Below are 26,362 nucleotides of genomic sequence, written 5' to 3'. Positions count from 1 at the left end.
TGGGACAAAAAACTGTGTATCATACAAACCTATGATATATAAGTTTCACTTGATAAATTAAAATCTATATATAAAATTTCTCAAAAGAAAATGTAGAGCAATTGGAACGAAAATTAAGAAAGTGATTAGTAAAAAACTACTAATAAAAAAAAGGTATGTCCTGAGGAAATTGTGAGCTGCATATAAACCCTCCTATTTTGCACACAGGAATGTAATACCTCAAAACTTGGAGTTGATGCCGCGTGTTAGTGGGTTCATTTGCTTAATTGCTTTCCTTTTCCTTTTTCCTTTTTCCTTTTCTTTTAAGCTTTCCAGTTGAATTCCGAGAAAAGCAATGGAACTCAAAAGGAAATTGATAAACAAACCCCTCTATTTTAAACCCCCTCCCCCTTAGGTTGTCAGTATTTGTCTTGTCATATCATGTCTTTTCATCATGTCTCATCTCACATACACATATATATAGATATATATAGATATATATATATATATATTACGTTTGTGTGTGTATATATATATATAGACACACACATATAGGGCAGAGAATATATATATATATACATTTATTAATTTAAATGTTTTGATTAAGATTTTTTGTTTGGTTTTTTTAATTATTATTATTTTTTTAATTTTTGTGTAAAGAAAAGAGAAATTATATTTTTTTGATATTAATTTCATAATTTTGTAAGACATAGACAATAATTTATTCAAGTACATGAATAAAAGTTTCAGATGAAGATTTGATGAATCCATATGAGTGCATGTACGCATCTAATCGTTCCGCATACGGAGTCGCCCATGCAGCTGCACAAGTATGCCTACAGTGAACCCATTCGGGTGTGATGGGAGGCATTGGATAATTCCTTGTCAAACCAACTTTGACGTAGTGATTACCATTTACGTGCCCTATAGCAATGGCAATGCGTAGATAGGGTGATGGAGGAGCTGTACGTAGTGGTAGATATGTCCAACTCTCTGCATGATGAAGAACATGCAATATCACATTGTATGCAGAAGCAATCAATAGACCCATATCTGGCATTGTCATCCAATGCTCAAATGGTGCTGCAACATCATCTTGAAAAAAGTTCAGTGAGTGTTTAACACTGTATGCCCTCTCTTCACCACCAAGTATTTCAACATATTGTTTCCAAAATGCTTCCAACTCTGCCATCAGGTTATACCGAACATTGGGCCATTCATCTTCCCCATGACCAAGACACACAGCTATCGATCGAAAGCCGCAATTTCCATCAGCTTTTACATCTTGCACATCCCTGATATAAGGATGCAGTATAGCTGGAAACTGATCAATATAGGATCGTAAAGAGTAGTTTTCCTTTTTTAACATCGAACTTTCCTGTGTAGAGAGAGACTGAGTATTGTAAATTGAGAAGCAACTGTGTCTCTCTGGTTCATAAGATTGGAAAAAATCGTATTAAAAAATCTTCGATTCGGGGCGTCCGGATGAAGAACTGTGTCTGTGAGGCTCCCGAGGCTGAACAAAATCACTCCTATCAATGACATATGCTGTTGGATTATTACGAGTGTTGGTGGCTACCTTTTTCTTTGTGGACGGACGCCCTCTAGTGTTGGTCTTCACAGCCGGTTCACGAAGAGAAGTTGATGAAGGTCTGAATATTTCCCTCAATTTCCTTAGCCAACTGACTTTTACATGTCTTGGCTGCTGCTTGAAATGTTCTGTGAACATTTGTACATCAGCGTTACAGTCAATGTCATCCTCTTCAATCGACTGACATTGCATTAGATCAAGCTTTCTCCAAAATTTATCAATGGCATCAAGCGGTACAGTATGACCTTCGCTCACGTACATGGTTTGTTCGTGAGCACATGGTAGTCCATAGCTCCTACGAAGGTGACATCCGCATTTGTAAGCAATCTGTCCAACATCTTTTGATCGCTCAAACTCAATCAACATCAAATTCAACGCCTCGATTGAAACAAAACCACAAAAATCCCGAAGGTGCGGTATATTGAATCGGTGTTGGATGATGGTTCGACTTCTCTCAATGCTAGCTTTGATAGCTATGTCCTGAGACAAGATAACCTGATGAATCCATGACATGGATCTCTCCAAGTCTGACTGTGACGAGCACAGATATCTTTTCAGCTTGGCATGCTGACTCTCGACCCTATTAGTTGTGTGGTTCCCAAAATGTAGATATCTGTCTGTCCAGGCAGATACAAAAACATCTCTTTATATCGTGTCAGCCACACATCTTTCAGATATTTCATCACTGCCGAGAACTTCTGTAAGACTACTTGAAGGCGTGCCATATTACTCATGTACGCGTTTTCATTTTCAGACTCGATCACCGTAGTCCACATGCGGTAAAATACATTCCAAACTCTATTGTCTTGCATTGATGGCTTGCATTTGGTTAAAATGCTTTGATAGATATGCCATCTACAGAGTAGTTTCGAAGCCTCTGGAAATACCCGAGCACAAGCTTTCATCAGCCCCAACTCTTTATCCGTAACGATAACTCGTGGGCTAGTGCATCCATGCATTGCGGATCGCAAACATTCCAAAGCCCAAGTATAACTGGGCTCTTTTTCTGAGTGTAAATATGCAAACGCTATGCAAAAAGTCTGACTAGTTGAGGTAACACCAACAATTTCAAGGAGAGGCAACCCATACCTGTTGGTCTGATATGTCGCATCCATCAACAATACGTGTGGGAATGCACGCAATCGATCTAGCGAGCCAGGATGTGCGAAGAACAAATCTTCGAGCTCATTAGTTGCATGGTTTGCTCGATAATCGAAAAAGTATTGTTTATCGTTGAGGAAAGAGAGCACAACTTGCATTTGTGATTGACCCGATCTCTCAGAGGTCATGTGCTTCTTGCGTGCATTATATATGGTTCTGATGGTGCTCACATTGTTCGGATCTCGCTTTTTCAACTCCGCCAATATGTCCCGTGACTTGGCATTTTGTGCAGACATGTCAACCATAATTTGAATTTCAGATTCAGAAAGTCGACCGGGGTATGGATGTCCCTCCATATATAATGCAGGATCATAATTATGCTCCGCACATACCACCTCCAACATCCAATCATCGTCTAGCTTCATTTTCCTCCCTCTCAATTTGAACGGACATTCTATTTTTTTGGTGCCAGTCTGTTTCGTTGATGGTTTCTTGCTCTGGTAATTGCCACCGCGATCACATTTGAATTGTAATCTGTGTTTTTTGCCGAACCCACCAATATCTGATCTATAAATGATGATGATATATCCCAAGTTGTGTCCAGTTTGTTGAACCCACTCGATCATCGATTGTCGCGATTTGAACACTTGATCAGTTTCAAATTCACATCTATTGTTAACTTTGATATTATCGACCATCTCGTCTGCATGTTCGTCTTCTTGCTTTATTTCGGCTGAGATAAAATCACCCTACAAACAATATAATTTACACTGAGTATTTACAAAAAAACAACAATATAATTTACACTGAGTATTTACAAAAAAACAACAATATAATTTATATCAGTATATGTATTTACCTGTTCACTTGAACAACTTGACAGGTGGTAGTCGAAATATCACTAAAGTAATCCGTATCCACAATAGGTTCAGTCTCCTTTTATCTCAAAAACAAACTACTTTAAGACTCTCTCTCGTTTTTTTCTCACACACTACTGCTATCTCTTGCAGCTTCTTCAAATACTCTGCGAACTCTTCTCAATTTATAGACATATATGTGTACACATGTACAGATAGAGAATATATTCTCTGTACTATACAAAGAATATATTCTTTGTACTATAAAGAGAATATATTATTTGTCTAGATTCTCTGTCCTATTCAGAGAATATATTCTCTGTCCTATTCAGAGAATATATTAGGACAGAGAATATACAATGGATACCCATATACAATTGATAGATAGATATAATTGAAAAGTTATATATATATGTTAGCATGACATGACAAAAAAGGGGTCTAAGATAGGGGGTTAAAGTAGGGGTTTTAATAGTGCTTGGTGTGTACATACAGACATATATGTGTACACATGTACAGAGAGAGAATATATTCTCTGTCCTATACAGAGAATATATTCTCTGTCCTATACAGAGAATATATTCTCTATCCTATACAGAGAATATATTAGGATAGAGAATATACAATGGATACCTATATACAATTGATAGATAGATATAATTGAAAAGTTATATATATATATATATATATATATATATATATATATATATATATATATATATATATAGGAATTCTCCTATGTGGACCAAGTTGGTGGACCAAAATCCAATGGTTGTAATCAATCACAACATAAGTGGGGGCCACACATTTATTATGGGACCCATCACATCTATGGTTGAAAAACAAATCCGCAAACTTGGTCCACACTTTTGGTCCACATAGGAGAATTTCTGTATATATATATATATGTATATATATATATAGCGGGGACGAAGACTGAAAACAACTAGACAAAAATGTGAATGTATCATTTATATATAAGAGAGTCTGACAAATGACAATCATGGGGTGCATGGCATGACATGCTCTTGATTTGACAAAATTGATTAAAGGTGTAGGGGTTGAAAGTAGGGAGGGTTTGAATAGTGCAACCCAACCCAAAACCAGACTGCAAAACCACAACAACATGAAACGATCGTTTTCCTCGAATTCCGAACCCAAAACCAGACTGCAAGACCACAACAACATGAAACGATCGTTTTCCTCGAATTCCGAATCCCAGAGTCACCTCGACTCGCCTCTCCGATTCCATTCACCTCTCCGATCCGACCAGGGTGATCCGACTGATACATCTCCCTATGCATCCCCAATCGCATCACCGGAGAAGCCTCCGCCTGGTGACTCCAAGGCAATCTTCACCGTCAACAAGTACACTCAGTTCTCCCCCCATCCGTCCCCTTTTCAGCCGCCGGATAATACGGCTGCTGCGGCGATGGAAAAGGCACAGCCTAAGTCGCAGCCGCCAACGGTGTTGAATGGAGCGCTGAAGGAGGATGGTCCAGGGACGGTGACGAGAGTGGGGCACGCGGTAGGGGAGGGGAGATTTGGTACCATGGGGTCTGTAGCGAGGACATCGAGAAGAGAAGAAATGATGCTGAAGATGGCGGAGCTAGGGTTTAGAATTAGTGAGGTTGTTTTATGCTTGATTTCGTTCTCCGTTATGGCTGCTGATAAGACTCAGGGTTGGAGTGGAGATTCCTTCGATCGCTATAAAGAATACAGGTTTCTACTCTTCTTCTTTCTACAGACGATGCTAATTTACTAGTCTTTACTCCATATGCGATTTCATTCATGTCTTTTATTTACAATCTTACTCAGTTGATGTTAGTCTAGTTTACTTACAAATATAATAGTTGTATTGCTTTTGTAATTGTTTCTCTAACAATATGTATATAATCCTATAATCCACGGACACGGGTGATTAAAAACTGTGGAATGAATTATTGGTTCTGAAGTTATCATTTGACAACAGGTATTCCTTGTCCATGAATGTTATTGGGTTTGCATATTCGGGGTTTCAAGCTTTTGATCTGGCCTATAATCTAGCCTCCGGGGAACATGTGTTACGCCACCATCTCCGTCGACAGTTCAATTTCTTCATGGATCAGGCAAGTGGTTTAGATTTCAGTATCTGTTTTGAAATGGCGGTTACAATTCTGATCTTTTATGAGTCAGCAGTCAGTTCACTTCTTGTCATTTATCAGAATTGTGAATTATCTAGAATACTGTTAGTTCATTGAAATGCTTTGTTGATAGAGCACTTCTCTGTTCAGTAATCAATTGTAATTGTGGTGTTGAGAGTGGAAATCATTATTTGCCTTACTAATTTGGCCTGTGCTATACTATAGGTGACTGGTTCTAATTCTAGGCATGTTTCTTCTCTGGCCCAATTTAAGGGGTAGACCACATTTTTTTCTTAGCTGCTCGTTTCTTGTGGCTAATAGTTCCTCTGTTTGTCTTTGTTGATTTTGGTATTGGAAAGTACACGATATAGTCTGTTATACAACTGCTGGAAGTAGTCCATACTGAACAGCTGCACAATGCCATTAGTACTTCATTGTGGTGAGTTTAAATATGAGTCCCTACATCACTTTTGGTAAAATTTTGAGTTTGTGTGCTGTTTCGAGTTTACATGTTGGATCTTCATACTATGTTGTCCATGTCAAGTACTTCCTTATGCCCTCTTGTCCGACCGCCTTTTATATAGGAATTTGGATAGATAATGTCAGCATTCAAATAGCATCTGAAAGCTCAGTTTCTAGTTTGGAAAGGATGGTATTGTAGATGGTAGATTTTGCATCATTTCAAGCTAGGAGCACAAAAATTTGAGATCATGCATTGCACAAGGGCCGCAACATTTAAAATAAATTTATGTTTCCAAAAATTGAATATTTGCTTGTTCTCCAAACTGGCAGGTATTGGCATATCTCCTGATATCCTCATCTTCATCTGCTGCCACACGGGTTGATGACTGGCAATCTAATTGGGGGAAAGATGATTTCACAGAGATGGCTAGTGCATCAGTTGCAATGGCCTTCCTAGCTTTTTTGGCCTTCGCCTTAAGCTCCCTCATCTCTGGGTACAACCTATTCACAGCATAACTCCCCTTGAACAAGGAGAGTGTAAATTAGTTGCGCGAAATTAAATCAATATAATGCCATTACACAACATCAATACTAATATATAAAGTTCGTGGGATTTGCGTGATATGGTGGCGAGTTGGGTCTTTTTTTCCTACTCTCGGGAGTGGTTTTGGTTTTATCCAACATTTGGACACGTGGGAAAGGCGTGCTGTGGTGGCGAGTTGGATGACTTTTTCTCTACCCACAGGAGTGGTGTTCATTTTGTCAAGCTTCTGGGTGTGCGAAACGACGTCGTCTTGAGATGTCTTCGTTTTGTTTTGTAGTGTCATGGTCTTCACTCTCCCGTGTGGTTGATGGTGCGATGCGCAAGTTAGCGGGGCCTGCAACTTGTTGGTTTTCGGTTTTTCACGAAGCTACGTCGTATGCTGGGTCATTTTTTGGGATGTCAGGTTTGTGCATCTTCGCCATCAATTCACGCATTTATTGTTGTCATGATTTCTCTGATCAAACTCTCAGCTTTCGTCTGTGCGTCTTGGGTTTGCAATTCTCAATGGTGTTCTCAGGTCGAAACTTAGCTCACAATTTTCTTTCGTTCTCAGCTAGGGTTATATTTTGGGTTAGTTGCTGTTGTTTCTCTTTTGTCCATAAGCTGGTTTAATACCAAGCAGTCTCAGTTTGCTCCTTTTTACTTCTTTTTTTCTTTTCAGTTGTTTCACAGTTGAGTAAAATGTTTGGATTCTCTTCAATGTGTATTAGTTCACACTTGTATTTACTTATTCGTTTCAAATGCCATCCCCGCGAGGCAGCGAATAGCATGATGGAATTTAGACTGGGCATATAAGTGCCATTTAACTTGCTGGGAATTCTAAGCTTTGTGGTGCTTTCCAAGAATCACATGGCAGAGTGCATAATGAGAGCAGAGAAACATGGGAAGTCCCTTTCTTTCATTCTCTCCATCACAATTATTCAAGTAGTGTTTTGTGTCATTTTGGTTTCTTCATTTCTGGTCATTTTCTGGATGAGAAAATCAAAGAAGCCATCTTCTGCAATCAAGCAACTGGTGGATTCTCTCCCACCAATTCAATGACAGGCAAATGAAAGTTGATGGACAAAGAATTAGTCTCCAACAAATACAGAGGAGATAATGCACGATTAACATAAATAATTGCCTTTGTATTTCTCCCATTTGCACTATTTTATCATTCATGACAGAATAAATGATGTGTTATTATTCAGCTACAAATAGAGGAGAGCAAGGCTCATTATTGTATAATTTTCATCACTCGGAACAAGTACAGAATTCTCTTGTATATGTGTCTATTTCTGTTAAAGAATGTAGCATGAAGTTGTTTTTACCAAACGAGCCATTGGTTTTTGTTTTTGGGTTGGCACAAGAATAAGAATTGAGCGCAAGATTCTTTTTAGTAAAACAAGAATCCATCCAAAAGAAAGTTTTTCCTGAACCTCCTCCTAGGAAATCAACGTGGGAGTCACGGGTGGTAGAATTGTGTCCGGTGGATGACCAGATTTATCCGACTCAGATTAAACCAAGTTTAGACATAAGTAATATGTCTGAAATCATGGTTCAAAGACAAAATTTTTGTTTGATTTAAAACTGGATCCAAGCATAGAAATTTCATCCGCTTTAGTTATCTGGAACCCTAACTTGGATCAGATTATTGTCCGGTTTACTTGTCGAGATTTAAACCAATCCGGGTTTGTTCAATTAAATACGTCTGAAATCCAATTTTTGTTTGATTTAAAACTGGATCCAAACATATAAATTTTGTCTGCTTTAGTTATTTGGAACCCTAATTTGGATTAGATTATTGTCCGGTTTATTTGTCGAGATTTAAACCAATCTGGGTTTGGTCAATTAAATACGTCTGCAATCCAATTCGGGATGGGGTTCGAATATATAAGTATTTCATAAATATGTGTTGTTATCCGACCTGGAATCTATTTTTGTTCATCCTTAGTGGGAGTAGCTATGGAAATGTAATTTTTTGTTTTTTTTTTTTGAAATACCAACTGTGGGAATGTACTCTTAGCCATAAGTTCCAGCACTTTTTTTAAAGAGTTGGGGAACCCCGCCAGTCAAATGCGAGATTAATTAAACGTTAATTGGCTGTTGCTCTTGTTTCAAGTTTCAAGAATATTAGTAAGTCTTTGCTATGTATTATTTGTTAAATGGATTCGAAGAAAAATAAGTAAAATAATTTGACCCAAGGCAGTTGTTGAGTAAGCTATATTCTCTTAATTTTAGTCTTTGGTGTTGGTTCGATGTCAGTACATTTTGAATTGTTAGAATAGCTAGGGAGGCACAATAAACATCAGTCTCGTACATATATAGGTTGCAAGGCATAAATGGTGAATCTCGTAAGAATGGGATTCTGACACCTATAAACTAATTGAATCACAATATGATTTGGGCCACCGAAGAGAAATTTTGTAGAATTCATACTCTCTTGTTTTTGCTTTTGTAACAAGTGATGCAAGTATGACTAGGAGGATTGCAATGATGTAAATATAAATCCGTATTTTACACTCTTACTTTAGACTCTTATGTGAGAATTCCTTATAAATTAATTACGACGCCTCATCATTTTAAAAAAAAATACTTTAATTTTGTACAAAAACTAATGACCTTTTCCAAAAGACTTTGAGGGTATACCATTTTTGGTGATTGGGAGACAATTTTGATAGTCGCATATATTGTAACATATATGGTAGATAATAAATGATTGTAATAAATGGTAGCAGATATGGTTTCTGAAATGTTGATAGGTGTTTGATTGTACTTTTGTTGGTAGCATAGATGGTGTTAAAATTAGGGAAAATTAAATATTAGTCCCTTATAGAAGAGTTTTGTTCTATATGATTTTATTGTCTAAAATACCCTCATCTTCATCCTCAAACATGACACATGCCTCATACACATGATTAATCTCTGAGTTCCGTCGGAAGCTTCGTCTCCACCCCTCATGGCTTATTCGAGAGTTCTATGCCATTTTTTAGTGATTTTTCATCCCGATTTTTGTTGTATTCGAACTAGATCTACTCATACTCATCACGGGACCTATAAATCTTTTTTTTTCCTTCGATTTGTAATCACATCATTATTTTCGGCATTCTCTGTGGTGATTTTCATGGTTTTTTGAGATCTACAGACTGTAGGTGATATGTTATCTGCTTTGATTAATTTGATATTTGTCATAATGTTATTTGTCTTGCCATCTGTCTTGTTAAAAATATTATCTGTCTTTAATGAAATGTTATATGTTTGAAGTTTCGAAATCGATAACATATCAGAACATATCCGAAACATATATTATATCTACAGATTCAGATATGATTTCAGAAGAAAAAAAAAAAGAGTTCGAAAAAGCAATAAAACCTCATAGGTGATGCGCCTTGGTCCGTGGAGTTGATTGGGAGCGTTGATAGTCGCCGGCTTTGGCCATATTGGTCAGATCTAACTCTTTTTCAAATGGTGGCTTTGATTTCACGAAGCTTTTTCGGCGACTCAAGTGATAATCGACTGTGGGTGATGGCTGGGCTTTGATCGGACTAATCTAGAGCTTCATTTCGGTAGTTGACTCGTCGAAAACTATGGACGGATGGCCAACTTCCGATATGGTGGAGCAAGGGAGGAGGAGGAAGAAGAAGAAGAAGGAAGGAAGGAGGGAGGGTATTTTTATAAATTTGTAGATTTTGTCATTTTTTCTAAAGTTTGTTTTAAGTTGTACAACTTTTAGTTTTTGTCCTTATGGATAAAAATCCCCTAAAATTATTGGATAAATTACATGCAATGGTATTATGCATTAAAATTATTATTGATGCAAATAAATAGTAAAATAATTATTAAATATTTAAAATAAACATTAAATACATAATTGTAAAAAATTTCTAATACTAATAATAATATTATTAAATAAATTAAAGCACATAAAAATAAAATTATATATTTTTAATATTATATATTTATTTAATATATTCATACATATTCAAAAATGCTTAATCAAAACATATACAGGTACAGAGAAAGAAAACCTCACCAAAATATCAGACAATTACAGAGAATGGGAGCCAAGGGCAACTTCGTCCGAACATGGATAATGGGAGGTATCAAAGTAATATCATTCTCAAATTGTCTTAAAATTGTCTACAAATGGATAATTACAGAATTGATCATATATTGCTACCAAATAGTGTCGGTTTTTGTGGCATGAAAATGCCGTTTGGAAGCAACAAACCATATATTGTTCATTGACAATATATTGCTCAGCTAAATTGTTAACCAAACGCAGTCTATATATCTATTATTTTGACAATTATGTTTCTCGAGTAGGTAAGAAATTGACTAGTTTCTCTTTTGAGTAGTATACAATTAACACGATTCATTTAATGAATTAAAAATAATTGATTAAATATAATAAGTTCAATTTATAGAAAGAGTTATAATTTTAATCTAATGTATAATATTCGGAATTTTTTTCAATAATTAGAAAATTTAAAATTTAAGATAAGGAAATACAATCCTAATTTAATTAAAATAAATATTGATATTCTTCAAGAACTCATTTATCTTTCAAGTATGTATTATTATTAGAAAATCAAAGTAAAATATTAATTTTTTATTATTTTAACACAAGATATATTACTGATTTTTTTTTTGCGTGAATTCTAAATAAAGTCATATATAACATATTTCATTATTTTATAAGAATGTATATTAGAGGACATATAAATTAATAGTTTGTAAATTTTTTTTTGAAAAAATATTCATTTCTACAAAAAGAATTATACATATTAAGACCTGAGTTATTTGTAAAAGAATTTGAAAACTAGTAAAACCCAAAATTAAAAAAAAAATCTGAACAACAAACTTGCATGATGTTTGATGTTAAAAAAGAAAAGAAAAGAGAGTCAAGTAGAGAAATATGATCTACAAATTTACATAATATCTAATGCTGAATACAATATTTTTTGAGCTATACACTTTTTTTTTTCGAGCTTTAAGTAGATGTTCTCTCTATGTGACACCAAGACTTCAAAGTATTTTGTTAGGAGTTCAAGTGATCTACTAAAATTTATCTATTCCTTTTGCAAGCCTTATTTGAAACCAATTAATTCAAAACATATAAATAATTAATAACAAAATAAAGAAGTAACAATTGTAGCAATTACTATATTTACACAATAGTTACGGAATTTGAAAAGTTATTGGTGGTTGTTAAATAAAAATTAAAAATTATATTTGATTCATTATATTTATTCAATGGTTATTGAATTTAAAAAGTCAACACTTAAATAATTTAATAATAATTTAAACACATTTACGTATATTACATGGGTGAAATATATAATACATGAAAGTATTGTTATTGATTTCTTAAAAATTAAACCATTCATTATTCAAAGTCATTTGTTACTTGAATTAAATACGTAACTATATATACGATTAAGGTCTTATCAATGAAAGTGGATGTACTTTGTCTTTAGAAAAAATCACAAACTGGAGATGACCACATAAGAGCAATTTATTGAAGCAAACTATTCGACTCTTTGTGTGAAGACCTGATCATATATGTATTATGATTAGGATGTTAGGAACAGTTGCGATTCGTTCTTCTCAATAATAGATATGTTTTATGGAATGAATCCACGCATTGCGTGGGAACCCGACTTGTTCTTAATTAAGCAGGTTTAGTTAGAGTGATACTATTCCTCTAATAAAGGAAAGAGAAGTGAAATACATGAACAGAGTATGGTGGACTCTCGCATCAATTTTTTTTTTATTTATAAAATCAAATTATTATATAAATATAAATGAGAATATAATGAGACATTGACTTGATGTAATGTAACATATCCTAATTCAACAGCCATGCTATGTCCTTGTGTGGTTGTGTTCCTATTTGAATACTACCTAACTGGCCAATCCACATGCCCTAGCTATGTCCTCTTTTATGCTTATCCAACCCTAATCATAATTTCTTAATACAAAATTTTGTAATATATATATATATATAATATTTTGTAGATATACATGTATTAACTTGGATGGTCAAGTTGGCTGTGAATTAATCTCTTTCATTTGGGAATTCAAGTTCAACTATTTTTTTGACTGATAATGATGCCAAACAAATTTATCATTTGGACAGAAACCTAAACTCGGGCCGCACGCACAAAATTTCAAACTACATTAATTTACCATATGATTTATGATTTACTAAGTATCCGAGCTTTATAACAACGGATCCAGGGGCTCTCAAATTCGGACTTAATTTGAGAGTCTAAAATTTTGCAATCCAAACCGTTCTTTTGATCCAATGATAGATAATCAGCCATGTGTCCACTTTAATTTTAGGATTTTTATCTTTGTGATAATTTCAAAAAGTGTTTGGGTTTTACAGAACTTCTCTTTTCCCTTCCTCTCTATTCGATGACACTCTGCGCAATGTCACCGATAATATTTCCGATCGACGACCATCATCTTTTTCAACTGTTCTATCAATCTTTATACAACCGGCGACGGTCAAATTTGGTTGATTGGTTACTATTTCAAAGTCGGTGGCTTCCCTAGATGATAAACAATTGCAAACAATGAGTGAAGGCTTATCACTGTTGAAAGGTCAATATGACAAAATCTCCGAGGAGATTCGCCGACCCAAAGCCTCCCTCAGAGAGTCGCACTCGTTGCTGCCCACCCTGCCCTTGATCACAACCAGCAACCCAAAAACCCAGATCTGCCTAATAACACATCTCCGTTTGGTAAAGAGAGACACTTTCAAAACTAATTGATTTGTGTCCCTAAGATTATAACACGTGGCATAATTTAGAATCATTAGATTGGAATTGGAGAGCCTCAAATTCCTTAGGAATTTGAGGGCCCCCAAATCCCTTTATAACTGCTACGAGGCCATGTTTCATGCATGAAAGACCTTGCTTGATAACTGTTTAAGCAAGATATTGCATTAATGAATCCACCTTAGATGAGCTGTGGGGTCATACAAAGCAAAATATTCTTTGAGCTCCAGATAAATTATAGGGTGTTAATGTAGAGGGTTAAAATTTCGTTCCTCCAACTAAAAGGATTTATCCCCAAACAACTCATCGGGTTTTCATGGTTTTGTTGCTTTCAAACCCAACTATTAAAGGGATAAAACCTATGGGTCAAAACCCAACTCACTTGGGCTTGGGAAAAAACCCAATTAACAAGTTAAGGATGGATTTGTCCTTGTAAAGAGAATTATAATCCACACATCTATCCACGTGGGATTCATCCCGCATCCTCTCAATCGTCCCGAATAATCATTACTATGATCATTAATCTTTTTAGCATTAGTGTCTTAACATTGATAAGGTAGACCATCAATTCGACCATCAATATATGCTAGCATATTGTCAAATACCTTGAGAGAGGAATTTTTCAAGAGAATTTGGACTCTTTTTTTTCACGTTTGTACTCATATATATCCAAAATCTAAATGCTTGTTACTAGTTTGAAAGTTTGACCTATCATATTTTGTACTTCATAACTTCCATTGAACGATGTCGGATAAGAAACTTCGTCTCATCACCACTCAGTAGACCTAACACCACTAAGCTTGACCTACAAAACTTGTGGTCCTGCATGCCTACTTGAAATGGGAGCTACATAACCAAATGAACCACATTCTTGTTATTTAAATATAGACGAAATGAGAAAGAAGAGTTGACGTGGAATCCTCCATCAGCCACATGAGCATACCTTTCAAAATTGAAGTAAATGACAAAAATTGTTTTGGCAGACCACATCCATCTAAACTTACCTTCAAATCCATCACTCGGACCGTTTCATTTACAGACAAAAAAACCCATTAATTCTTATTCGCAACTTGCAACTAATGATTCGATTCCCTTCCTTCGGTTCACCATATATATGATTATTAATAACAATGATTATGTACTGTTAAAGAATATTATTTGGAGTAATCATCTCGTAATATACACATAACAATTAGGACATACTCTTTGATTTAGAACTAGTGATTCAATAAGTTAAATACAAGTAAACCGACTAGTAGGATGGAAAAATCAAATTGTCAGAATTGTACAAAATTTGATTGAGAATTTCGATTCGATGTAGTTGTCAAGACACTAGTGATATAACACTAGCTCCATCCTTTTTCTTTTTCTTTTGTCAAATTTCATTGTTTAATATCTCAAATGGGTTTTTTAGGGTTTTTGGACATTTTTATATTTCGCATTTTGGTGTTTTGTCATTTCATTTAAGATTGTAGCCACCTCTTTTTTTGATAAAAGGCGCAAATATTATTAGCAATTGAAGAGGCAAGAGAAGCCAAAACAAGAGGACAACATAACCAAAACGGAGAAAAAGAGGCTAGAGAAGCCAAAAGCAGAAAAAAGAAATCAACTAAGATAGAAACTAGCCGATCGAGGGGATCAAACAAGCCAAGCAACCATTTTCTCGATCATGTGGATTCCAGCATTTACGATCTAGGTTTAACAGTAATTTGGCCTCAATCGTAGTTTCCGACTACGTCACTCTTCTCTCTAGGCCAGGTTTCGTACGCACTTGAAGAATAATTGTTGCGGGTTCTCATATAAAACATATATATGTAATTAATTGAGTAAATTATTGTTGTTTAATTAGTGGTTCATCCAATTATGAATTATATACCATGTGCATGTCTCTCTAATTATGCAAAGTCTCATACAAAAAACAAGATCACATATCACACAACAGCAGCTAGCCATTATGATTTGTCAACAATAGAAATCTGATCTCTACTTAAAAACATGTTGTCATATCATTAAAAAGCAATATAAAATCAAACATTATTTGATGATCCCATAGACCACACCCAAGACCCCATGACAAGGACATAACACCTTGATTGCTCTCATTAATTAATCAACTTACTTTATGGGATTCTATTTGATTTGATTACAATTGCTCCATTACATTATTACCATTCGGACTCCCGCTGCTTAATATATAAAATTAAATGAAAATGTATGTGTTAAAAGTTGTAGATTCTGATTTCTTTATCTTCTTTTTAGTTGGAGTCACTAGGATAGTAAGATCCAACCACAACCAAATATCACACGACAAGTGTCAATGAGTCAATGACACCTACTTTTAGAGTGTGTTTGGATTGAGGGATTTGGAGGGAAGGGAAGGGAAAGGAAGGGAAATAGAGTTTCCTTCTAATTCCCTTGTTTGGATAGTTTATTAAAAATTAAGGGGAGGGATTTGAGGGGATTTGGGAGGAAGATTTCATTAAATTTTTGTTAAAATTCTTTCTCTCCAAAATGGAGTCATTTGGAGGAAAGAGATTACTAATTAAGTCATTTGTAAGTTAAATATCTATTTTACCCTTGTACATAATATTTTAACATAAAAATAAGGATAAATTAGTAAATTAAACAAATTTTCTTTCCTTCTTTTTTTATCTATCCAAACATGGGAGAGGGAAAAATAATCCCCCTTCCCCTCCCTTCCCTTCTCTCCCCCTCCCCTCCATTCCCTTCCCTTCCTCCCAAATCCCTCAATCCAAACACACTCTTAGGTAACTCGTATGTATTTAATTGTACTCAGTAACCAATTGTTCGATTATGCATGTGTCTCACTTGATCAGACTAGTGATCAGGAGGTTGGCATTTTGTATCCACACAGGTATAAAATGTGAATTTTGGGGTCTCTAAGATATACCTCATGGGACGTTCTGACGCTCAAGTCAACTCGGTAGACAATAAAATTATCGAGATTGCTCAGTACTTGAAGCTCTCTCTTTAACTAATAGTGAACAGTGATAATGTGAAAGATTTACCTATCTCCTTTCATATGACTTTTGAATTATTGATTACCCTTGATTGCGGACAAAATTTCTAGGGACGAATCCCCTAAAGATCTCTTGTAGATTTCCTTATTGTTCGGTGATGAGTGCTTCTCGGTAATCGAGGTATTTTGGTCAACTAAGGTTTTTGACAGGGGTGGATCCACTCACAGCCAAGGGTGGGCGACCGGCCCACCTTAAAAAAATAGTTGTAATAATACATATATTTTTAGAAAAATAAAATCACTAGAAGATTTTGCAAACATTAGCCGCTTATGTAATGTGTTGGACCCAATTGATATAGACCAAGTTTAATAACGAATACAAGCCCAAGTTTCCAACAATAGTCTCCCACAACTCTAGTAGATCACAATTAACTCACAACTATATCAACCGAAAACCAAGTTTTAATAACTTAGTATAGACCCAGCTCTTAGCAGCCCACAAACAAACTAACTATTAACACTAGTATTGACTTTACCAGTGGCAACTGCAATCGTTGAGGGAGCATTTTTCAGCTATGAAGATTTTGAAGCAGCGATTGCGAAATTAAATAGGGGATGAATGACTCAATGATTGTCTAGTTACATATATTGAGAAAGAAGTGTTTGATCAAATTCCGAATGAGGTTATTATCCAATATTATCAAAACATGAGAACTCGAAAAAAACAATTGTAAAGGTTTTATCAAATTTATGGATATGATTTTTACTTTTATTTTAACGTTATTATAGTGATATATATAGAACTTAAAAAAAAATTTCGATAACGCTGCCCTCAGACCTCAGCACTAAATCCACCCCCTTATATCCAATGCTGAGTCTGTCCCTAGTTTCTGAGATTATGCTTGTCAGGCCATTCCGAATAGTATAGGCCCAGATGCTCCCAATTCGATCTCCTCTTCCTCAGCCTAAGAGGTGATGTGTAAGCATCTCGAATATATTATTAATGTTATTAATTAAGAGAAATGTTAATGAGTGTCTTTAGGCATTAAGTAAGAATAAAAAAAAATGCATTGGAACATGAAAATGACATAGATTTTAAGTTTCAAAAAATATGTGTTTGTCGCACATGACATATTGTAAGATGTTGTAGTCAATCCTTAATAAACATCGTTAGAGATCTCGTTAACACTACCCATTAAATGATAATTATATTTATAACAATGGAACATAAAGCAGGTATATACGGTGTTGGGTGGCGGAGATTGAGACGAGTCAAACGACATAGAAGGGCGAGTTGCCGGGGGGCGGAGCTTGTGCCACATGTCGGTGACAAGTGTGTGTGCCCCTTGTTTTCTGTGATTAAACAAACAATACTTAGGTCATAGAAAGTAGCGAAGGGGGAGAGAGGGGGGGGGGGGGAGGCCGTATACGGAAGAGGACCATACCATACGGCTTTGTCCGACACTACCACGGATTACCACCCTGTGCTTGCGGGCCCCATTTAAAGTAACTAACATTTGCATCTTCTGTTTCTCGTCTTTTCATTTCATTTATTTATTCCCAAAATTAAAAAATAAAAAATAAAACTGTATTTTGGGCCCCAACAACCCCCTTCTCTGCCCTATGACTTAATTGCCCTCCTCTGCCTTCTATGTTCAGTTTACTAAATTGACCTCCATTGATGCAACTTTCGTTAAGGGTGGCAAAAAAAATAAATTGATTATGGGTCGGATAACAACACGTATTTATGAAATATTTACATATTCAGACCTTAATCTGAATTAAATTTCAGAGGTACTTAACTAACCAAACTCAGATTAGTTTAAATCAGGGTAAGTAAATCAAACAATAATATAATACGGGTTAGAGTTAGAATACAATTTCTATATTTGAACCCGAACTCGGTTTTAAATAGGACAAAAAATTTATGTTTGGAACTGGATTTTGAACATATAAACTATGTCCAAATTTGGTTTAATATGGATCAGAAAATTTTGGTCATCAGAATCCGACAGAGTTTTCCCACCCCTAACCTTCGGGATAAGGAAGCAAGTCTAATAGGGGTATGATGGTCAATTAAAGAAATTACTACAAAAGTGGAGAGTGGCATTTTGGATATTGGGAGCACAAGCGAAGGGCACGTAGGGAATGAGATGGGCATTGGTCACCGTCAGAAGACCCGGTTTGTCTCCTCAGAAGTGGATCCTCGCACGTTATGAATGTCAAGAACTACAATATTAACAACAATTGAAGCGTCTTCAAGTCCAAGGCCCTTATTGATAAGCTCATCTGAGCTGGTCTTCGCCCACCAACCGCCATTTTGTAGCTTCAACTTTGTGCTTCTTTTTTGTGGTTCTCTTGCCCAGTTTTGTATTTTACCAGTCCATGTTCGAATTCCTGAGTTTCGACATTTAGTTCAAATGAGAGTCTGCATTACACTTATCAAGTTCTAATTTTTAAAACTGGGTTTACTTGCAATCTGATTTTTTACCACAAAAGGTGGGAACTTTATTGCTTCATCGTTGGATTTGAGTAGTTGAAGTGGGGTTTTGTCAAGTGTTGGTTCAAACCCATGAAGAATTTTCAGTGGTTTAAACAAATCTCCAACAATGGAAAAATCAAGAGGCGGCTCTCACTGGGAGAGTACAACAGAGCAGTTTCTTGGTCCAAATATTTGGTGTCATCAGGAGCTGCGATTAGGGGAGAAGGAGAGGAGGAGTGGAGTGCAGATATGTCCCAATTGTTAATAGGAAATAAGTTTGCATCTGGAAGGCATAGTAGGATCTATAGAGGGATATACAAACATAGAGATGTTGCGATTAAGCTTATAAGCCAGCCTGAGGAGGATGAAGACTTGGCTGCTATGCTTGATGGACAATTCACTTCAGAGGTGGCCTTGTTGTTTCGGTTGCGGCATCCCAATATCATCACTGTAAGGCCATTTTCTTTTATGCAATCGTTGTTTTTTTCTCTGTTTTCATTTTTAGAAGGCTTGATATTAATATTAGGAGTGTTTCCATTATCATAATTTGTGAAATGAGCTCTTGCTCAACCCAACTCAGCATGTGCGAATGTCACCTTGCGTTATCTTCTGCATCGGGTCTCGGTTGAGGCCTGAACTAGTCCATGAGAGTTGCAGAGTCTTCCATGTGGCCCGAGTTTACCAACCAGTTGAGTTGTCCGGTGGACTGCTGGGTGGTGGGTTGATATCATAGTCCAATTCTGGTGCTCTTTTTTTTTTTTTTTTTTGACTGATTTGCTGTTTAAAGTTTTGATGAAGGAACATTCAGTTTTGCTTAGCATAGAAAGATGCTTTTTGTTGACTTAAAATTCATAATGTTTTCTGATGTTGAAGAAATGCTTTGAGTCAGTATTTATTAGTGCCTGTGGATCATTTCCTACAGTTACATATAGTCCATGTGCAATATTTATTGTTGCTAGTCTTTCACTCTGCCGCTTGCATTGAATGTTCTTGCTCACTTTACTAGCCGTGGCCTGTGGGGTTTCCATCCACGTGCTTGCAGTTTTCCAAAGACAAATCTGATTCTCTAACTCTCGTTATTGCTATGGTCAACAGTTTTTATTTGGCTTGCAGTCAATGTTTTTATTTCCCATTTTAGGAGCCGGAGAGGTACCAGAGATTGAGGCCTGAGTGTTTTAGAAATGTATAGTGCATGCTCAATAATGTAAAGAAAATTGGAAACTGTAGAATGACTTTGCCTTTGCAAGGAAACTCACTTTATTTCTTAAAGTGATTTGAGTCTCTATAGCATGTTTAATTGTTTTTGTGCTCCAAAGGCTCCACCTTGGTGCCAAATTCAAGAAAGTCACTCTTTTCCTGTTCACAATGAAAAAAAAAGTGCCTTTAAGATAAAGAATGTGCAATAAAGGCAAAATGGTCAAACATTTAGCATTGCTTTATAATCTGTGTTGGAGCAATGTTGTGGGAAGGTTAGATATAGTCTATGCCAATGTGTAAAAGGATAAAATAAGCTTTGTGCCTTGAATTGATTCTCTTTGCTATGTATGGAGACAGCCAACTCATTATGCAGTAACTTCGTTCATTTGCACACCACACATCCTCAACAATCTTGATATTTTAAAGTAATTCGAGTGCAAATTACAGGAATCAGGGCTTTTACTCATAATCTTCCAAGTGTTTTTTTTTTTTTTTTGAAATACCACTGAGAAATATGCTTGTAGTTGGAATTGAGTCTTGGACACATATATGTCTAACCAAGCTGATTGCCAACCAAGCCTCCTCTCGTTGTATAATGTTCCAAGTGTTAAAACTGTTAATATATATACATATAGAATAGCTGCTTCTTTTTTATTTTTTTATTTTCTAACCATCATGCTTTGGATGGGGAATAATTCCCTCCTATTTTGACATAGAGTGTTTTCTAGAGAGTGTTTTTGGTGCTTCGCATTAGTTCTTTATCCTTATGTGCTCTTGTCTTTCATAACGAGGAATAGAACTCTGTTAATATTCAAATAGCTTAGGCATTTCTTGGTTTCCCTTAGTTATCCAATTATTTCCCTGGTCACTTGTATCCTTTCTACCTTTTTGATGCAGTTTATTGCAGCTTGTAAGAAACCTCCCGTGTTTTGTATAATCACCGAGTATTTGGCTGGAGGCTCATTGCGAAAATACCTCCACCACCAAGAGCCAAATTCCGTTCCACTCAACCTTGTTCTGAAGTTAGCTCTTGACATTGCCCGTGGTATGCAATATCTTCATTCACAAGGGGTACTTCATAGGGACCTAAAATCAGAAAATCTACTGCTTGATGAATATATGTGTGTGAAGGTGGCTGATTTTGGTATCTCATGCTTGGAATCTCAATGTGGTAGTGCAAAGGGATTCACAGGAACATATCGTTGGATGGCTCCTGAAATGATCAAAGAGAAGCACCATACCAAGAAAGTTGATGTTTACAGTTTTGGCATAGTGTTGTGGGAGCTTTTAACCGCAATGATCCCGTTCGACGACATGACTCCAGAACAGGCTGCATTTGCAGTCTCTCATAAGGTAATTATGTCTTGATTAATTTCCGAGGCACAACATCCAATCATAGTGGTAAAACTTTCAATGTCTTCTCTGCTGGTATTTTCCAAATTTGAGCTGTTTGCATTTTATTAATTGTTTGATTTTTAGAACTTATGACCTGTGAAAATTGAGCGTGGATGTTAAATCTTGAAAATATAACCAGTTTGTCAATTCGACCTACTTGAGATTGGCATCTGAGTAAACGACCAGTTTGTGACTGATTAGAGAGATTTTTATGCATCACACTTGTAGTCTACTAATTTTGGACAAGTTTGTTTAAGACACACATTATTTAAGTAAGCTTTGCACACTTGAGGTTACATACTTACATTTCTTATGTTTATTCTTCAAGATGAAAGGAACGACTGTAAAACTCTTGAACCAAATAGCTAAGAGCCTAAGACAATTTGTCCTGATAAATGGATAGTATCTTTTCGGATATAGTTAGATTTTCATAGAACGTAGATCATGTGAACAAACTTTTCTTTCTCATTTTGCCGTGTCGTTTAGTACAAACCTAGACTCTCTATTGCAACTTCCCTGCCTGTGCGTTCTAGGTTGGCACTTTGAAAAGGAAAATTGACAGTGGAGAAAGATTGAAAATTTGAATTTTCTTTCATCTTAAATATTTTTTTATAACAGGGTTGCTGAATAAATGTCCATTGGATGACACAGATATTGAGATGATAAGTAAAGCAAAGGGATAGAGTTACGATTAAATGCCCACAGAATAATAATTGATACTGTGATGACAGAGATTGAGAAAGATCAGATGCCAGTGGCTTCATATAGAAGAAAAGGTGACTTTGGTTGAGGATTGAAGAATATAAACATAAGAGCCTATCGTCTTGCATCCTATTTGAGAGATGATAACTAAGCAAGGTAGGAAAAGGAAAATGAATTTCACAGCTATAAAAATGTGGCATAGCATGACATATTGAAGGGCAATGTCTAAAAAATGTAAATATAATACATTTTGTCGTTGATCCAAGCTGTTGTGAAGTGGCTATCATTGAGTTTGATCAGTTGTGTTGAGATGTTTTCAGGTGCATGCTGATAAGTAAACTTCCAATGGGAATTCTTGAGTCATTGCTAGAAAGAACAATTGATGTCATTAGTGTCAAACTTGTCATCCTTAAAACATGGTAGGTAATGAGGACAACGTGAAATTGATTCCCTTGACTGAATTTTCTTGATGACAGAAAGGAGCCAAAAGTGTTAGGGCATTTCTTTGCGGTATATTCCAATCATAACTCATCTTTAGCTTCAGATCTAAATGAAAACATCACAAGTAGGAAATAATGTTATCGCTCGTCAAAAGTTCTGAGTTCAAACACTTGGTTTTTGTTGCAAGCTTTACGTTCTCCATGTCATGGATATAGAATGTAGATCCTCATTTTCTTTACATGCTGGCAGTGTAGGAGGGAAGATGTTAATTAAAATGATGATGCTATTTTCTGATGCTCACCACTCTACATTGTCATGATTACATGAAAATGAATCGCTTTAACCTAATTTATTTTGTTCGATATAAGTTCTAAATTATAATGTTACAGTGCAACTACTTTCTGCTATCTTGCTCATATTTACGGAAAGGGTGACATCATACACAATTGTTAAGCACCGCCTGCGCTTGTGTTGCACAGGTTCATTTCATGCGACAACAGGCTGTTTTGCCATTACAAGTGATTATATTTCTAGAATGTATGAATGTTTATGAGAGCTACATATACAGATTGAGAAACAAGTACATTTTCTGTGTATTGTTTATAACTGTTTTTTCCACATTAGTTCTTATTTTCGCTCGTATGTACTTGTGTGCAGAATGCAAGACCACCATTACCTCCAGCATGTCCGATGGCATTTCGTCATCTCATTAACCGGTGTTGGTCAAGCAATGTGGATAGGCGACCACATTTTGATGAGATAGTTTCCCTTTTGGAATTTTATGCTGAATCCCTGGAGGAGGATCCTGATTTCTTTTCCATCTACAAACCTTCCTCAGATCTCACAATCTCGCGATGCTTACCAACGTGTATTGCCGGCGGGTCTAGCTTCTTCAAAAGCCTAGAACAATGAGTTTGTGTGTACCATATTGTTTTTCATATCTAGGCTTATATGTATGTAAGAAAAATGAAAGAGTATAATTACACTCTTTTCATTTTCCTTGTCTTAGATTATTGGATCAGAGCTGTTTCATTCCATATCCGGCCGGACTTAGTACCTCTTATGCTAATCCTATTGTAACTTGTAAGAACAGATTACTCCTCATCAATCTCTGTGGGTAATCTATATTCCTAATTCACATCAATTTATTAAATAAACATGCCAATGTGACAGAATGCTAATTGCCTACCTCAACAAGAGCAAGAGCTAATTTCCTGCATAAAGAAGAGGAGCGAGCAACTGCATTCAGTATTAAAAGTAGGGTTACATCATACTCCAAACGTACATTGAAGATACATTATTAACGTCTACCTTCTACGCCTCCGTTTCGGAAGCAATTTAGGATAACATATATACTCCTTCAAATTGTTTTGTTTGTTTACTAAACACAAATTTAAAGTAACATTTTTCCAGTAGCATAAATGTAGTATTTTAAATCAAGAATTTGAGTAGCATTTCGACTTTCCATCAAATAGTAAAATACCCGAATACCATTATCAATCATATTCCAAATATTCTCTGCTATAAACCAAGAAGTTTAATAATATGTAAGTTATAATAAATATGTCCCTCGATTGAACATGTCCCTAATTCGCTTGAATATGGAATAATTTGATAATTGATTGCTTCTATTTTAGAATGAATTTGTCATTGCATTTTGAAGCATATATGTTACTCTATGGGTCAAAATCTATTCTGGCCCCCGAACAACATGGCATAGACCCACAACCTAGAAGACGCTCAACAAACCCATGACTTGGGCAGAAGACTTTAAAGGCCCACGGCCTAGAAAACGCCCAACAACCTCACAGCTTGGACATGAGACTTTGCAATCCCATGGCCTAGAAGACACCCAACAAGTCCACAAAGTTATAATAAATATGCCCCTCGATTGAACATTTCCCTAATTCGCTTGGATATGGAATAATTTGATAATTGATTACTTCTATTTTATAATGAATTTGTCATAGCATTTTGAAGCATATATGTTACTCTATAGGCCAAAATCTGTTCTAACCCCAAAACAACATGGCATAGACCCACGACCTAGAAGACGCTCAATAGACCCATGACCTGGGCAGAAGACTTTGCAGGCCCACGGCCTAGAAAACGCCCAACAACCTCAGCTTGGACATGAGACTTTGCTAGCCCATGGCCTAGAAGACACCCAACAAGAGCCCAACAAACTTACGGCCTGGGCAATCAACGACTCAACTTAGGCCCACGGCCTAAGCAGTCGTTCTATGGGCCCATGGTCTCCTCTCGAGCCCAACAGATCCATAGCATGGGCGACTGTAAACCACATAGGCAAACAATCTTGTAAACTCTTCCGTAGGCCCACATATTCCATAAGCTATCCAATAGGCCCGTGTTTTCAACAGACAGGTGTAAGCCCAAAGCCCAATTCAACTCGGCATCCATGTGCTATTGGTGGGTCATGTGAGTTAGACGCCTATAAATACCGAGGTTCCGCCACCTCAAAGGGAAATCCATTTTTGGATGTATTACTTGCTCTCCCTCCATCTCTAGAATTACATTTTCGCTCACTAAAAGCTCTTGGTCACTCACTGACTTGAGCATCAGAGCTTTATTGACCGACACCACATCGATGTCGAGCTTTCACTCGATAGTTTCCTTTGATCTTTGTAGGTTGCTGCTAGCCTTAGATGATAAAACACTGATTGTAAAATCTCGTGTCTATAATTTGACACCCACCGTGGGGCCCCAGAAATCTATCTTTTATCAAAGCTCATACAAACAAACATGGCTGAAAATATTGCAAACCATCCGATCAACTTCGCATCATAGTTCATCGTGCTCACCGAAAACGTGAAAGAAAATTCTAGTAAGCTCAAAACCTTGGAGGAAAATAACGATGTGATCGGAGTCAAAAATAATACAAAACAATGTCAAGCAACCTAAAGCTCAGCTCACCCCTACACTGAGGACCTCATAAACCCGCTTTGAGACAGGGGTTGTCTCAATGTGGTCGTTCGACTTGACCATCGGGTGAGGCTTTGTCATCCAAGCTACTTCCAATTGACCATTGACCATATCTTCAGTACTATGATCGATCAGAATGTCAACTAAAACATGTTAAATATTGACCATATCTTCAATACCATCATGAAGGGGGATCTCATTCTTGGAGGTATTAATTGCTCTCCCTCTATCTCTAGAATTATATTTTCTATATCTAAAAGCTCCGAGCCACTCCAGTGACTTGATCGTCAGAGCTTTATTGGTCAACACCACACCAACGTCAAGCTTTCACTCAATGGTTTTCTTGATCTTTACAGGTTGCTGGTGGCCTTAGACGATAAGACATTGTAGAATCTCTTGTCTATAATTTGGCGTCCACAGAGGGGCCATAGCATTCTATCTTCTAGCAAATATCATACCACACGACAAGGCTAAAAGCATCGAAAACCTTTTGGTCGACTTCGTATCACAGCTCACCTACCTCACCAAACATATGAATGAAAATTCTAGTAGGTTCAAAACTTTAGGGGACAAGAACGATGCAATCTGAGCCAAAAATCAGGCTCTACAAGAACAAGTTGGACAATTTACGACTTCGCTCACCCCTATACCCAGGACCTCGGAAACCCACTTTGAGAGGGGTAGACTCGATGTGGTCGCTTGACCTTACAACACCATGCAAGACTTCATGTCGTCTGAGCTACTCCATATCAACAATCGACAATCCCTTCAGCACTACGATTGATGCAACTAGTCCTA

General features: G+C 36.4%; 2 protein-coding genes across 2 annotated transcripts; both read left to right on the top strand.

Moving 5' to 3' along the window:
- Positions 1-236: 236 nt before the first annotated feature.
- LOC119986575 (CASP-like protein 4A3) lies at positions 237-6,735 on the top strand. The gene is made up of 4 exons (XM_038831195.1): positions 237-340; positions 4,625-5,250; positions 5,501-5,636; positions 6,444-6,735. The coding sequence occupies exons 1-4, from the start codon at positions 335-337 to the stop codon at positions 6,627-6,629; spliced, it is 954 nt and encodes a 317-aa protein (XP_038687123.1). The 5' UTR covers positions 237-334; the 3' UTR covers positions 6,630-6,735.
- An 11,952-nt stretch (positions 6,736-18,687) lies between these two features.
- LOC119986786 (serine/threonine/tyrosine-protein kinase HT1-like) lies at positions 18,688-23,796 on the top strand. Its single transcript, XM_038831467.1, has 3 exons — positions 18,688-19,336; positions 20,981-21,436; positions 23,279-23,796. Exons 1-3 carry the CDS (start codon positions 18,977-18,979, stop codon positions 23,531-23,533), a joined length of 1,071 nt encoding a protein of 356 aa, XP_038687395.1. The 5' UTR covers positions 18,688-18,976; the 3' UTR covers positions 23,534-23,796.
- Positions 23,797-26,362: the final 2,566 nt, after the last annotated feature.

This window comes from Tripterygium wilfordii, chromosome 20, assembly GCF_013401445.1.
Source record: "Tripterygium wilfordii isolate XIE 37 chromosome 20, ASM1340144v1, whole genome shotgun sequence".
Taxonomy (NCBI): domain Eukaryota; kingdom Viridiplantae; phylum Streptophyta; class Magnoliopsida; order Celastrales; family Celastraceae; genus Tripterygium; species Tripterygium wilfordii.
This window is presented reverse-complemented; position numbering and strand designations above follow the sequence as displayed.